Here is a 16,708-nt window from a genome sequence, read left to right on the forward strand (position 1 = left end):
CTATCTTTTCTTGAAAATGTATCACACTGGGCCTAAAACCTAGAATTCCCCATCCAGCAATATTGTTGAATTATCTACCCAAAAAGGGTGGCAACAATTCAAGAAAATACAAAATATTACTGCTTGCTTGATACAATTTGGGAATGTGCAATAAATGTGAGCTATGTCAGGGCACTACATACCACCCCCCCCCCCCCCACCCCCCAACCATTCATAACAATTGAGTAAATAAATAACTGGAAGTGGAATAAGTATGGTCTTGCCAAAACTAAGTGTATGATAAGATAAAGTTGCGGTAATGAAGAAAAGATGTATATAGGTGTGCCTCGGTGTGAATGCTGAATGATTCACAACTGATTACTGGAGTGGGAAGATTCTGTTGTGAGGAGAGATTCAGCAGATTGTTGTTGAACTTCCCTCTGGTTTGGGAGAATCAAATTGAAACTCATTCAGTTCTTATGGGATTTGACAAAGTGACTGGTGTGAGGATGCTTTCCCTCATTGGGGAGATGAGAACTATGGGTCACTATCTCTGAATAAGAACTGAAATGTGGAGAGATATTTTTACACGAACACTTTGTGAATCTTCGGAGTTCTGTAGACATAGTTAAATGTTACTACACTAAGGAATATGGGGAAGCCTGAGAGATAGTTGAGATGGGACATCAGTTCATGTGCAAAGAGTTGAATGTGTTTTTTTTTCTCTGCCCTATCATAGCTAATAGCTAAACCATGGCCTTGCATTTTCTGATTCCCTGGGCTACAATTTTTTTTGCCATCAGAAACCCTTTTCAAGTCTTTTTTAAGCTATGGTTGCCATTGCCTAATCTTCAAATTGTATTCCATGCTGGATATGTCCTTGTGTTTCTCACTTTTTTCCATTTCCCAATAAGGTAAACCAACAAACAACCTTATAAAACTAAAGCTATATGACATTATACTGACACTTTAAGGCTGCATTGAAAGGTAATCTAAGATGAAAAGTTAACATTTGAGGTTTTGAAACTTGGGATCCATGTAGTATTATGTCTTGATTTGCATCAAGGAGACAGCAATCAGCTGTAGAAATGATTAACATAAATATAGAATATTGAATAGAATGGAATTGATGTTCAATATTCTTATCAACTTATATTGCCCCTTGTTCTGACTGCAGCTTTAATAACAGCAATTTAATTAATTCTGGTATTTATTGACATTCCAGAATTTAAATGATGCTCTTTTGAGTTGATTTCCTTCCCTGGGACTGTTATTAACTTCTGAAATGTCTCTGCTGCTATCTGTTCCATTTGGGGCCCTCTGAACCATAACCAACATAGGTCAAAAATAGATCACATTCCTATCTGGCTTGATTCTTACTTCCTTAATCTCAGGCAGTTTATATAACGAAGTAACCTAATTGGCTCTTTCGCTATATGGTGCAGGTATACAATTACTGTTAAAACCTCACTTTCTGTACTTAATAATCTCAGGATTTGTGTGTCGTCAAAGTTGTACATTAGTGCTGGCAATAAATATTCAGCTTAAACAATTCTTCAAGGTTCAAATTAATGTTGATTTTTCTCCAGCATTTAGTTGATTAGTTTGTATTGTGACAACTTTATGCTCTAGTTCAATACTACACGAGTCGAATTGCAATCCAAAACTCAACTATAGTTTGTCATACTTTGAGCTGCTACTTCTCATGATTATCGTTGGTGCATATCATTTAGCATGTTTTCCTTGCACTTAATTCTGTTGTACATCTGTGTACAATGATGACTTTTAGTTCTGAATTAATGTTGCAGGAACTCACAAAGGTTGGCCAGCAGTACAAATGCGTTTACTGCATGAGCTTGTTTATGCTTCAAGACGAATGGGAAATCCTGCTCTTGCAGTTCGTCACCTGTCCTTTCTTCTTCAAACCATGCTGGATTTCCTCTCAGATCAAGGTAAGATCTGGCAATGGGTCATGTGACTTTTCTTTGTTTAATCGTGAAATGGGGCGGTTGATTATTTTTATTCACAAAATTTATCTGGTTTTGACTTCTGTTCTATTCTTATTTTTGAAAAAGACATGCAAGGGGTTTAAAAGCAGAGTTGCAGCCAGAATCTCTTATCCAATGAGCTAAATTCTGTTTGGGCAATTAACAACTTTATCTTTGTTCTCCAACTTTTTTTCATGGTTTACTGGGTTCTTTTTCTTGTAGTTTGAATCCTGAAGTTGGTTTGGCTTTCTCAGGAGCTTAAGCCACCATGACCTCCTATAATGAAGAGAACTGAGAGGAACAAAGCATTTTGATTTTTCCCTTCTTTCTTCTTTATTCTATTGTCTATTCAACTTCTGTACTTCTTGAAGGGAAAACACTGCATGCATGTTACATTCCATCTGTAACTTTAATTTTAGCAGTGAGCCCTCACCTGAAGCACTAATTAATAGATTCAAGCACCAAATGCTGTTTTGGTGATTCAGCATTTTCTATCATTGGATGCTCTTTGCCATGATTAAATAAGTAAAGGAACTTGTCAACCTAATGGCTTAGCACTGGGAACAAATGAAGTTGATGGGATATGACCCAGATGATAGATAAATCCAGCAAAACAAAGGAAGATGGTCAAAAATGTTTTCTTAGCTTTAGGAAGTTAAAACACTGCAGCAAATTTGGAAGTTACAGCTAAGGGAAGAAAAACTAAATTTAAACAAGATTTAAAGCATATTTCTATTAATTTGAGTCTTTTTGATGTTTCCAAAAGGTTTTGGAAAATTCACAAGGAATTCAGTAGTAGATGCAGTGTTCTGGTTTTGCTCTTAATTATTCTGCTGTCTTAATGAACTGTTGAATTTTGCCCCTTTAATATTTGTACCTGAACTTTGAAGTAAGCTATACTTTTTTTAATGTAAGAATTTTGAGGTACAATGAAATAAACTTCCCAGATTGGCTTATATTTTTTGATTTATGAGATAACCTTGACTGCATGTCCTGTAGCTTTTAAATTTTGCTATATCATTTTGCATTTCACATTTTTTGTGGAGAATCTGTTCATGCAGATTTGCATGTATCTGATAATTGCTACCTCAAAGATAAATATGCATTAGGTATTTAATTGCAGTGGGATATAATTCATGTTATCCTTGTGAATAATTCATTGATTCTTGGAAAATCTTGCTAAAGTATACTGCTGGTCCTGATTTGAGTTACAGAACAACTCCATGCAGAACTAAGAATAAAAATAGATGTTGGATTATTGAAATTATTTATTCTAATATCCTTTTAATTGCTTTTTGGGAAACTCCTTTTAATACAAATTGAGCCTGTAATGAAACACGTTATTCCATCCCATGGAATATAATAGGTTGGATAAAAACATATAATGTGGGATGTAATTAGGTGATGCCAAATTGGCTTAGAGGGCCTTCAGATTGTAGGTACTCAATGTGGGAAGTAGTGAACTCCATACCTTGGAGATATTGTGGAAGAATGAGTTAGCAAAATGGGTTGGGATATGAGCCTGATTTTCAAGCACATCAAAGAATGGAAGAGGAGAAATGCAATACAAGGTGGTGCATCTGCAAGCTAGAAAGACTAGGGTGGAATAAGGTGTTAAGAGATAATCAAGAAAATAGATTTTGTGCTTGGATTGAATCCCCAGACATGGAAGCAGTCAAAAAAAACTTGGTTCCCTGATACAGGTTTAGCTAAAACCTTTAATTGGATCACAGAAGAACAAAGAATCATTGAAGATGAAGTTGAATGATAGCAAGCCAGCCAAGAAAGTATTGCTTTGGAAGGTGCAAGAGAATTTTGTAACTCAAATTTAAAGAGATGCACAGTTCATAATTTTTTGATGAAATGGAGATAAAATGTTCCTCATACATACATGAATTGTGTGATATTATCATGGCCATGTCGTCAGTGGATAGCACAGAAGGTACCCTTGGATTTTTATTTTCTTGATAGTGAAATGCATACAGCACGGTGCACTGCTTCAGTATAAAGGAATCATCATTGCTGCCAGAATATAAAATGGTGGCATGTGTGATGCAATGCTTATGATCATGCAGCAGCTGGATATTGAGAATAGAATCTCTCTTTGGTTACAGTACATCTCAGAATTGGCATGCAATGCCTGTGTTATGTACCAGCAACAAAAGAAACACACCGAGTTATGTATAAGTGTTGGAAACTATTTTATTAACAACTACTTATGATAATAAGAAAAATGTTAGATATTAAACATTAACCCCAAAAACTAAACTTGTAGCGTGTGTGGCAGATTCCCAAACTCCAAGTCCAGGAATAGTTCTCAAAGTTTGGTTCAGCAAGCCATAAGGTGAAACATGAGCAAAGGCTTTTGCAAAACCACCGTTGACTGAAGGCAAAACGTAGAGAGAAAATAGAGACATTACGAAATCCAAATGTTCCACGATGGAACCCATACGGCACCTCAGTGTCTACTCAGCAGTGACTACTCCACTGCTTTGTTCTGAAGTATCTGTCACCCCAAAAAGCATATGAGACGTGGCCATCCACAGAAATACCTGTTTCCTTCTACAGGTCAACGACAAAGTGGACTCCACTGCTTTATTCCAAAAATCCATACGTGGATCGTAGTGACAGGCACAGTTATTGTTTTTCATCCATTGATATAGAGACCAGCAGGCTCTCGCTCTCGCTACCAAAACGTCAGCACGTCGTCATCTCTGTTGTCACAATAATGCCACTCACTCTCCCACACACTACTGTACTATCCCTTAAAGGGACATGCACCAAATAGTAACCTAATCTGTAACACCTGCAAATCAAATGTGTTGTCAGTTCTAATCAGCACCCTGAGTAAGCTTCCAGTCATCACACAGCACCTACTTATTACACTTTCTCAAAAGAATAAATTAATTTATAGTCTGCTGAATTGGACTGGAGAGTGTCAGTGACCTCTTGAATGCCACTATGGTTGGAAAAACTGCAAGGAGGGCCAGATTTAAAATGTGTATCACTTTTGAGGGCCCTTCACAAAAAATTGTTTTATTTTAACCATTTGTAATCAGATACTTGGCTTTTTTTGTCACGTTCGCTCTTAAGGATTTTAGTACCCAAGCATGGATATCTTGCTGCAGTCATACTTGGCTTTGGTGAAGTTCTGTGGGGGAATTTTGTGTGCAGTTATAGTCTATATTTAAGGAACAATGTTTTTGACATGGAGAAAGTACAACAAAATGTAAATAGACTGAGTGCTGGAATGGTAGGATTGATTTATAGGTTGAGATTATGTCAATTGAGATGTTCTCTTGAATTTGGAAGAATGAGAAGGGATCTTGGAGAAATCTATAAAATTCCAACAGATCTAGACCCTAGATTCAGGACGGATATTTCAGATGGCTGGGGAACTAAAAGTAATGGTCTCACGATATAATGTATGCCATTCAGAGTCATAGAGTTGTACAGCACAGAAGTGGGCCTTGTTGACCTTTTTAGTCCACCTACACTCATCCCATTTGCCTGCATTATGTCTGTATTTTTCTATGTTTTGCATGTTCAATTACCTGTCTAATTGTCTCTTAAATATAGTGATTTTACCACCTTCCTCAGCAGGTGTGGAATGGCCCCTTGCTCCATGATGCCCTGGTCGGTTTGCTCATTTCCCTGTAGTCTCTGCTCTTAGAGCCTGCAAGAATCTTGTACCTGTTGAACAAGTATAAGACTGATGCTTCTCTAGCATTATCTTTTGGTTGAAAAACACTGATGCTGGAGGAATTCAGTAGACCAGGCAGCTTCCGTGGAGAAAGGCAGTCAACGTTTCAGGTCAAGACCCTTCTTCAGGACTGAAGATAAGAAAAGGGGAAGCCCAATATATAGGAGGGAAAAGAAGAGCAATGATAGGTGGACAAAAGAGGGGAGGCAGGGTGGGCAAAAGGTGGTGATAGGCAGATGCAGGTAAGAGAAGGTGATAGGCTGGTGCAGGGGGAGAGCAGATCCACTGGGGGATGGGTCAAAGGTAAGGAGGAAAAAAGGGTAGAAAGAAAGCTTGGAAAGGGAGGAAAAGAAGAGCTGGGTTTGGCGGGGGGGGGGGGGGTGGTGGGGGGGGGGAAGCTGTTGAGAGAATTACTTAAAGTGGAAGAATTCAATGTTCATGCAGTTAGGCTGCAAGGTTCCGAGACAGAAAATGAGGTGCTGTTCCTCCAGTTTGCGTTTGGAATTCTCTTGGCAGTGGAGGAGGCCAAGGACTGACATAGCTGTGATGGAGTGGAAGGAGGACTTGAAGTGGCAACGGGGAGATGTGGATCACAGTTACGGACAGAGCACAGGTGTTCTGCGAAACAGTCACTTAGTCTGCGTTTGGTCTCGCCATTGTAGAGGAGGCTGCACTTGGAGCACAGAATGCAGTAGATGATATTAAGATAGGTGCAGGTGAATTTCTGTCTCACCTGAAAGGACTGTTTGGGTCCCTGGATGGAGGTGGTATAGGGGCATTCCCCATTTCTGCCTCACTCATTGTCACTCCCTTTAGTTCTTGTTGACTCTCCCTTTAAACCTGACAGTTTGTGCAGAAAACCAAAGTATTGTCTAGCTTGTCCAGTTCCAATTTAACTTTTTCCTATTTCAAAGTGGATAACTAAACAGCTTGGTTGAAGCAGCATTGTTCTGAAATGCTTTCACACAGTTGCAAGTACTACAGCTTCAGAAACTCGCTTTTTCTTTTTGCATCAGAATTGGCCTTTGCTGCAAGTCATTCATCTGTAATATTAGTCTTTTTTCCACTCTCCATTAGTGCAGCCTAACCTAATGATCCCTGCATTTCTCAACATTTTACAGTCCTTAAAATATATATCACTTTCTAGCTGCTGGCATTAATCCATTGACCACAACTTCCCCACAGCCTCGCCTTTTCAGATATTCCTGTTCATCCTTGCTCCACCTTCTCTGAAATTTTAACTGGTGTGATTTCTCTGCTTCCCAGTTCTGACCAAGGGTCTCTGACATGAAGCATATTTTCCTTTTCAAGGAAAAAATGTTTAGTATCCAGAATATATTTTTAATCCTGTGTTTATTGGCATTGGCAACCCCTTTGTAGTCTGTGGTTTTTGACCATGGATTATTATGCTGTAAATGCATGTTCAGAGAAGTGATTATTTCTTATTGGAAACAATTTTTCTGGTGGACTGTCTAAAGTAACTGGAGGTCAGGTACTTCACTGTACAGATCCTTTATCTCATGCTGTCAATTTCTTGTTTCATAGCCTCTAGCAAAGATTTCATAATTTCTATTTTTGTTAATAAATAGTCAAGTGACACACTTCTATTTGTGGTGCTGTTTTGTAGAGAAGAAGGAAGTTTCTCAGAGTTTAGAGAACTACACAGCAAAATGCCCTGGTACTATGGAGATTGTAACACTTCCCGATGATGTGAAATTACCTCCAGTCCCCCTCACTAAGCTTCCTATAGTCAGGTAAGACTGGTTTGTATTTTCAAGATCTGTTAAACATATCATTAAAGTAAAATACTGCAGATGCTGGAATTATGAAATAAACAGAAAATACAGTAAATATTCAGCAGATGTCTGCTTCTATGGAAAGAGGAATAGAACTGGTATTTTGGGTCAATGACCTTTCATCAGAACTGGGACATCATGAATGTCTCAAGCTTGTCCCTGTTCTGATGAAAAGTCATTACCCTGAAATGTTAACTGTTTTTCTTTCCCCATATGGTAAGATGTGACCTGCTTACTATTTCCTGTATTTTCTGTTTTCACTATTTTATATCAATACGAAATAGTTACTATTTCATATCAATATGAAACATACTAATGTTTGTGAGCTATTTTTCACGATACAACTGCTTTTGTTAATTTTGTTATCAAATACATTGGTTTTATCTTTCGCCTTTTAGCCGATGTTAATTATTATAGTTCGTTACTTTCAAAGAGTAGTAGGCTTATCAATATAACATCACTTGTAAATGCGAAGACCAGTCATGCCATCTTAATTGATTTGTGCTGTGACCTTTTCATTCTCCATAATTTATCCAATTAATACTAATATCCACATTGAAATATCGAGTTGCTTTGTGTTGATGATGCAAAATTAGGTGTGAAATTAAGCTGTCAAGAGGACATGGAGGGAATGAAGAGAGAGTGAGCAGACCAAGATCTGACCAGTGGAGAATGATATGATAAACTATGCCCTTATCAATTTTTTTTCAGGGTAAAATATTTTTTTTACAAAAAAAAAGCATTTTCTGAATGGTGATATTCATAGAACATGGAATGTTTCAGCACAGTACAGGTCCTTCGGCCCACTATGTTGTGCTGACATTTTATCCTGCTCTATTATCAATCTAACCCTTGGCTCCCACATAGCCACATGAATGATAGAAAAATGGAGGTCTATCTAAGAGTCTCTTAAATGCCCTTAATGTATCTGCCCCCACAACCTCTGCAGGCAGTGTGTTCCACGCACCCAACACTCTGTGGGGTGGTGGGGGGGGGGGGGGACAACAACAACTTATCTCTGACGTCCCCCTTTATACCTTCCTCCAATTACCTTAAAATTATGGCCTCTCGTGTTAGCCATTTTTGCCCTGGGGAAAGGTCTCTGACTGTCTACTCAATCTATGCCGCTTATCATCTTGTACACCTGTATCAAGTCACCTCTCATCCTTCTTTGCTCCAAAGGGGAAAGCCCTAGCTCACTCAACCTATCCTCATGAGACATGCTCTCCAATCCAGGCAGCATCCTGGTAAATCGCCTTTGCACCCTCTCTAAAGCTTCCACATCCTTCCTATAATGATGCAACCAGAACTGAACACAATACTCCAAGTGTGGTCTAACCAGAGCTTTATAGACCTGCAACATTACCTTGCAGCTCTTGAACTCAATACCCCAACTAATGAAGGCCAACACTCCATACGCCACCTTAACAACCCTAATGACCTGCACGGCAACCTTGAGGGTTCTGTGGACGTGGATGCCAAGATCCCTCCGTTGTTCCACACTGCTAAGAGTCCTGCCATTCAAATTTGATCTCCTGAAGTGTATCACTTCACACTTTTCTGGGTTGAACTCCATCTGCCACTTCTCAGCCCAGGTCTGCATCCTATCAATGTCCTGTTGTAACCTACAGCAACCTTCCACACTGTCCACAACACCACCAACCTTTCACATCCTCCAGGTTATTTATAAAAATCACAAAGAGCAGGGGTCCCCAGAACAGATCCCTGCAGAACACCACTGGTCACTGACCTCCAGGCAGAATACACTCCATCTACCACCACCCTCTGTCTTCTATGGCCGAGCCAATTCTGAATCCACACGGCCAAGTTTCACTGGATCCCATGCCTCCTGACTTTCTGAATGAGCCTTCAATGAGGAACCTTATCAAATGCCTTACTAAAATCCATGTACACCGCATCCACTGCTCTGCCTTCATCAATGTGCTTTGAGAGGCACGATCTGCCCCTCTCAAAGTCATGTTGACTATCCCTAATCAGCCTATGCTTCTCCAAATGTCCATGAATCCTGTCTCTAAGAATCTTCTCCAGTAATTTGCCCACCACTGAAGTAAGACTGACTGGTCTGTAATTCCCAGGGCTATCCCTACTCCCATTCTTGAACAAAGGAACAGCATTTGCCTCTCTCCAATCATCTGGCACTACCCCTGTTGCCAGTGATGATGCGAAGATCATCGCCAAAGGCCCAGCAATTTTTTTCCCTCTCTTTCTGTATTAACCTTGGATATATCCTGTCCAGCCCCAGTGACTTATCAATCCTAATGTTTTTCAAAAGTTCCAGAATGTCCTCTTTCCTCATGTCAACATGCTTTAGCGTATCAGCCTGTTGTATGCCATCCTTACAAACGTCAAAGTCTCTCGCTAGTGAATGCTGAAGCGAAGTATTCATTAAGGACCTCCCCTACCTCTTCCAACTTCAGGCACATGTTTGCTCTTTTATCCCTGATTGGTCCTACCCTCACTCTAGTCATCCTCCTATTCTTCACATGCATGTAGTTTTCTTGAGTCCTACTCACAAAGGCCTTCTCATGTCCCCTTTTAGCTCTCCTAAGTCTATTCTTAAGCTCCTTCCTGGCTACCTTGTAGCTCTCCAGAGCCCTGTCTGAACCATGCTTTGTAAACCTCGGGTTAGCTTTTTCTTCCTCTTGACAAGATATTCTACGTCTTTTGTCAACCATGGTTCTTTCACTCTACCATACTCGCCCTTTGTTAATGGAACAAACCTATCCAGAAGTCCATGCAAATACTACCTAAACAACCTCCACATTTCCGCTGTGCACTTCCCCAAGAACATCTGTTCTCACTTTACGCTCCTAAGCTCCTGCCTAATAGCATCATAATTCCCCCTTCCCCATTTAAATACTTTCCCATATCGTCTGCTCTTATCCCCCTCCAAGGCTATGGTAAAGGTCAAGGAGTTATGGTCAGTCTCCAAAATGCTCTCCCACCCAGAGATCGTAAACTTGATCAGGCTTATTGTCCAGTACCAGGTCCAGAATGGCCTGTCCTCTAGTTGGCCTTTCCACATACTGTGTCAGGAATCCTTCCTGGACACACCTAACAAACTCTACCCCATCTATCCCCTTTACACTAAGGAGGTGCTGATCAATATTAGGGAAGTTGAAATCACCCATGACAACAACCCTGTTATTTTTGCACCTCTCCAAAATCTGCCTCTCAATCTACTCCTCAGTGGCTCTGCTGCTATTGGGTCGTCTGTAGAATACTCCCAATAGAGTGATTGCTCCCTTACTGTTTCTGACTTCCACCTACACTGATTCAGTAGATGATCCTTCCAGGACGTCCTCCCTTTCTACAGCTGTGACACTGTCCCTGATCAGCAAAGCCACTCCCCCACTACTTTTACTTCCATCCCTGTCCCTTTTGAAACATCTAAACCCCAGAATATCCAGCAGCCATTCCAACCCTTGTAACAGCCGTCTCTAATGGTCACCATGTCGTAATTCCACGTACTTACCCATGCTCGAAGTTCATCACCCTTGTTCCTGATACTACTTGCATTAAAGTAGGCACACTTCAGCCCATCCAACTGACTGCAATTTTGTCCTTTCAACTGCTTATCCTTCTGCCCTCTCTACACTCTGCATCCACTTGTACAATAAATGCACCAACCTCTGACCTATCACTCTGGGTCCCATCCCCCTGCCAAACTAGTTTAAACCACCCCCCCAACACTTCTAGCAAATCTGCCTGCAAGAATATTGGTCCACTCCAGTCCAGGTGTAACCCATCCCTTTTGTACGGGTTGTACATTTCCCAGAAGAGATCCCTATGATCAACAAATCTGAAACTCTGCCTCCTGAACCAACTCAGCCACTCATTCATCTGCCAAATCAACCTATTCTTACCCTCACTAGTGCTTGGTATAGGCAGCAATCCAGCAATTACTACCCTTGAGGTCCTGCTTTTCAGCTTCCTACCTAGCTCCCTATATTCCCTCTTCAGGACCTCATCTCTCTTCCTACCTATGTCATTGGTACCAATATGTACCACGACTTCTGTCTGTTTGCCCTCCCCCTTCAGAATGCTATTGACCTGAGCCAAGATGTCCCTGACCCTGGCACCTGAGAGGCAATGTACCATTTGGAAGTCTTTCATGTCCACAGAATCTCCTGTCTCCCCCTTACTATGGAATCCCCTATCACTACAGTTCTCCTCTTCTTCCACCCCCCCCCCCCCCCCAAAAAAAAATATCCAAAGTGGTCTACCTGTTGTGGGGAACGGCTGCAGGTATACTCTGCACTACCTGCCTATTCTCTGTCCTCCTCCTGACAGTCACCCAGCTACCTGCCTCCTGCAGCTCAGGAGTGACTGCCTCCCTGTAGCTCCTGTCTATGAACTCCTTGTTATCCTGTAGGAGCCGAAGGTTATCCAGCTGCATCTCCAGTTCCCTAACATGGTCTGTAAGGAGCTCCTTGAATTTTACTGAGGTAATTTGGTCTTCAGTTTCTGTGGGCCAGTTCTTAACCACCCCCCCCCCCCCCCCCCCCCCCCTTATTGTACAGGTGATCCCTGTGTTACAGAGCAGTTGTGTTCCAAGGAAGCCATTTTTCACTCAATTTTCTACAATGCAAACCCTCTCTTCCCATTGAATCCCATGTTATAAGCAGAGTTGTTTACCTACAGGATATTTTTCTTCCATATTAAGCCATTTTATTGATGATGACAAAGTGACCCACCACTGTTGTTTAACGGCTGAGGTCACCATTAGTCTCGGGTGTGGGGTGGGGGTGTGGTAAGCTTTTAGGAAGCGGTGAAAGGGATGGGATTTGAGCGGTTAATGGGAGAAAGATGGTTTAGGAGTTTGGGGGTGATGGATCCCTGACTTGAAGTGGCGAAAAGACTGAGGAATTACTTTAAGGAGCTTGTGTAAGAACTGGCCATGGTTACTGCAGCTCCCCACAATGAAGTACATCAGAGAAAATACCTTGCAGAGGAAGAATGCTACACTCAGATGTTTGTTAACATGTCCTGGGAAAAGAAGGGATTCAGCTGTGACAGAACACAATTGACACAGTGATGTCACATCCAAATTTTATTGCTTTGCAGTATTGAGTGACTAAAAATAGATAACATGTTTCTTCTGCATTTTCTGTTTCTGTTTATTCTCACACTCACTCTATAAGAGCGAATTTTATTTAAAACATCAAATTTTTGTGATGTGATTTGTGGATTCTGTAAGGTCAAATTTCTGTTACTGGAACTACCATAATGCAGGAGTTATCTGTACTTGATATATGCAAACATAACACTTAAGTAGCCGGTCTGAGTTTACATTTGCTAAATTGAGAATATATAATTGTGAACATGTATGTTTTGATGAAACAATTTAAAAAAAAAAAAAAAAACAAGCAATGCAACTGGCAAACCATAGAAGGATACAGACCATTTAATTATTTTGGTATTTGTATGTTATTTGCCTTTCCCTGCTTGCCCTTAAAGGTGGTGTTCAGCAGATCTTGTGATAAAGATACTTCCACAGTGCTGTTAGGTAGGAAGTTCCAAGACTTTGGAGCAAAGGAATATATTTCTAAACCGGGATAATGTGACTTGTTTTTAAGAAGAAATCCTGCGGGTGATGTTGCTTCCATGCGCTTGAGGTTTAATGAGAAGTGGTTATGATTACTAATCTGTATTTTGTGGTAATTGTGAGCATTTTAAAGCAGCGATTGGGTCATAAACAGCAATGTGCCAAATTGAATGAGTGATGATACTGAGCATATCAAAATATTAATAAAAGGGCCACCAAACAGCAAGTTTGTTACTCAAAATTAAGATTGCTGCTTAAAAATTCAGGTAATGAATGAGAGCTCTTTTGAGCTATTTTCTGAACTGTTTGAGAAATGTAAAATTATTTGGGGAAACTAACTCTCGTGGTTATCTCTAATTTCTTTTGTGGAAGAAATGGTCTAAACTCTGTCTTTAAATGCATTTAAAACTGAGCCATAAGTCTGTAACTTTTTCCCCTGTTGTATTATAGGTCTGTAAAGCTCTTGAATCTTCCACCTAATCTCCGTCCATTGAAAATAAGAAACACACTTGGTCAGAATATATCCTCAAAGAGCCCTTTCATTTACTCACCAATTATTGCACACCACCGCGGTGAAGAAAGAAGCAAAAAAATAGGTAAAGGCATATCAAATTATAACTTTAGGATTAACTTTCATGGTGACTTTAAACCTGGTTGTTGTAGATGATCAAACAACACATAGTATATCTGTCAAATGATTAATTTTGGTGGAAAACCAGGCTCTGTGACAACCATTAATAGTAACTACAGAGGAGCAATGGAAATGGGAAATACAGTTTTTAATTGAGAGGTTTAGGTTACCATGCCATGGCAGTTGACGAAGAAGAAATAAACTCCTCAGTTTATTAAGATGCATAAATTGCAAGTGGTAAAAGGATATTGTAGCCATCCAAACATGAATTTCAGCAAGACATTTGACAAAGTCCTATGTAGCGGATTTATCGGGAATATAAAATCTCTAGGGATCCAAGGCAAAGTGACACAATGAAGTAAAAATTGGCTGGATAAGTGAGAGTAAAGGGTAATGGTCAAAGTGAGCTTGCAAGATTGTGTGCAGTAGGCTTCTACAAAACTTAACAATAGTTCCCTTTGTGTGTAGTATGTATTATTAAATTGGACTTGAATGTAGAGAACAAAATGGAGAATTTTGTAAATTATACCACAATTGTCCAGGCAGTTAATTTTGAGGAAATAGTTGTAAGTTGCAGTCAAATATCAAAGAACTGGTGCAGTGGCATTGGGTACAAAAGTAGGAAGTGGAAATCAATCTGTAGATGTGTGAGGGGAATTTATTTAGAGCAGCTAAAGAAGGTATGATAATAGGATACTAAGAAGGATGGTACATTTAGTGGTACTGTCTCGTGGCTTCAGGTACCTAGGTTCAATCCTGATCTCGGCTGAAGTATGTGGGGATTTCCTATTTTTTGTCCCTGCACGGCTTTCCAACACATCCCAAAGACCTGGTTGGTTTACTGGTTACTGTAAATTATCCCTTGATATAGGTAAATGGCAGTTTGATGGTATATGAAAGAGAATAAGCTGCAGGGCTATGGGAAAAGCAGAATGGGATTAATGGGAGTGGGTGTGAACTCATTGGGCTAAATGGCCTCTTCCTGTGGTGTACAAGGTAAGAGTAGAGCAACATGGAATGCATGTCCACAGATCCTTGAAGGGAGTTGGAATCAGATTTATTATCATTGACTTGAAATCAGAACAGGAGAGGTAGATGAAAACAGAAAATAATGAGGCAGCATCTGTGGACACAGAATAATTTATGACATGTTAATTCTGTTTCTGCCTTCACAGATACTTGCTGAGTGTTTCCAACATTTTCTGTGTTTATTTCAGATTTCTGGCATCTCCAGTATTTTGGTTTTGAAAACAGACAGGATGCTTGCCTTTATCAGTCAAGGCACAGAGTATAAGAACAAGGAGATCAAACTAGACCTTTATAAAATGATGACTGGCCCACAGCTAAACTGTGTACGGTTCTGGTCCGTACATTTAGAGGAAGGACGTAATGGCACCAGAGACTGCAAACGAAGATGTTTCCATGCGGGGAGACTCTCCAGTCTGGGAGTGTTTCTTTGAAACAAAGAAGATTAAGGGGAGATTTAATTGAGGAATGTAATTAAAATTAGAGATCTGGACTGGCTGAATGGGAAGGATCTGTTCTGTTTAATAACTAAAAGAACTTTGATTTAAGTTAATTGGTAGAAGAATTAGAGGGGAGCTGAGGAAACTTTCTATTTTTCAGCTAAAGTGTTGTGGGGTTGGAGGGAGGGGTGAGAGGGAAGGGAGTGTCTGCAAGTTGCTGCCTGAAAACAGTGAAGGCAGAAACTCCTCTTGCATTTAAAGTGTACTGGATTAGCACTTGAAAACTCTGTCCCAAAAGCTGATTGGAGTAGTTTAAAAATTCAAGCATAGAAACATGCCAGTCAAAAATAAAGTAACTTATGATTCTAGATTGAGTTTCTGTATATGAGAAAGGAACTCAGTAAAGAGTGTTAATATTTCTGCTTATGAGGAAGAGGTACTTTTAATTTATTATGCTTTTGTAGAGATTTGGCTCTCAAAAGCGTAATGGTGTGGGGAAAAATACATTTTTTACAGTTAGTGTTTATCACAGTGCTCTAAGTTTACTTGAAATTCAGTTTGCAGTAATTCTGTGTTTAATTTAACAGTATACCTCTACTGTATTACTTAAAATCTTAGGCTGTTGTGATGATTAAAGTCGCAAATACCTTTTGGAAGTGATAATTACTGCACATAAAATATGGGAGCAGGAGTAGGCCATTTGGCCCTTCAAACATGAACCTTCGTCAAGGTCATGGTTGATATTCTATCTCATCACCATTTTCTTGTGATATCCCCAGATCCTTGATGTGTTAACATCTGGAAATCTATTAATCTCTGTTCTGACTGAACTTGATGATTGAGTGAAGAAATTTCTCCTCTGTTCTAAATGGCCTGACTCTCTCATTGGATTTGTGAATTGTTTATTCAGAAGAATAATTAGTAACTACTGTGAAAGGAATGGCAGCAGAAAACATGATGTAGAGCACAAATTGGATTGATGAACTTGTGCAGTTTTGGAAATTAACCATGCTTTGGAATAGAGAAGGCTTTTTAAAATTAGCATGAATATGAAAAACATAGAAATTGAGTTAATTTTACATTATATTGCTGTTAGAGCAGATAGAGGATATGCAGTGGAGTAAACTGTTTCATGACATGAGGTATCGGAGAAATGAACAGAACTGATATGATAAGACGGGTGGAAAATTGAAGTGGAAATGTGAGATGTCTGCACTTGAAAGGCTGGGATAGAATTTTTTTTGTATTTGCCTTTAGTACTAACTCGTGTTTCTTTACTGCAGTCAGAGGTTTTGAGGCATTTGGGGTAGCACAGAAAATTTTCCAAAAATAGGTATAAATGCATTTACTAATGTGCTCCTAAATATAACATTTTAAATTGGTTATGCCACTTCTTGTTTACTGCAGTGTTTCACTTGTTGTGATGACCTTGTTCAAGGTAAATTAAAGATATATTGAGGAAATAAGACATGGGCCAATTTTAATATTTTTTATATACCAGTTCAAAACTTATGCAAGTGACAAACACCAAATGTTTTTGACCTATTGCATTAAATGTTAGAAGTAGAAACCCAGA

General features: G+C 39.7%; 1 protein-coding gene across 5 annotated transcripts in view; it reads left to right on the forward strand.

Moving 5' to 3' along the window:
• Positions 1-16,708, forward strand: part of trappc9 (trafficking protein particle complex subunit 9) — a 460,625-nt gene that overhangs the window by 42,395 nt on the left and 401,522 nt on the right. For all 5 annotated transcript variants that reach the window (XM_052023166.1, XM_052023170.1, XM_052023167.1 and 2 more), the window contains 3 exons: positions 1,788-1,931; positions 7,298-7,424; positions 13,486-13,631. In XM_052023166.1, coding sequence (XP_051879126.1) covers positions 1,788-1,931; positions 7,298-7,424; positions 13,486-13,631 — 417 coding nt within the window. The remainder of the gene's footprint in view (positions 1-1,787; positions 1,932-7,297; positions 7,425-13,485; positions 13,632-16,708) is intronic.

Source organism: Pristis pectinata, chromosome 9 (genome assembly GCF_009764475.1).
Source record: "Pristis pectinata isolate sPriPec2 chromosome 9, sPriPec2.1.pri, whole genome shotgun sequence".
In the NCBI taxonomy this organism is placed as follows: Eukaryota; Metazoa; Chordata; class Chondrichthyes; order Rhinopristiformes; family Pristidae; genus Pristis; species Pristis pectinata.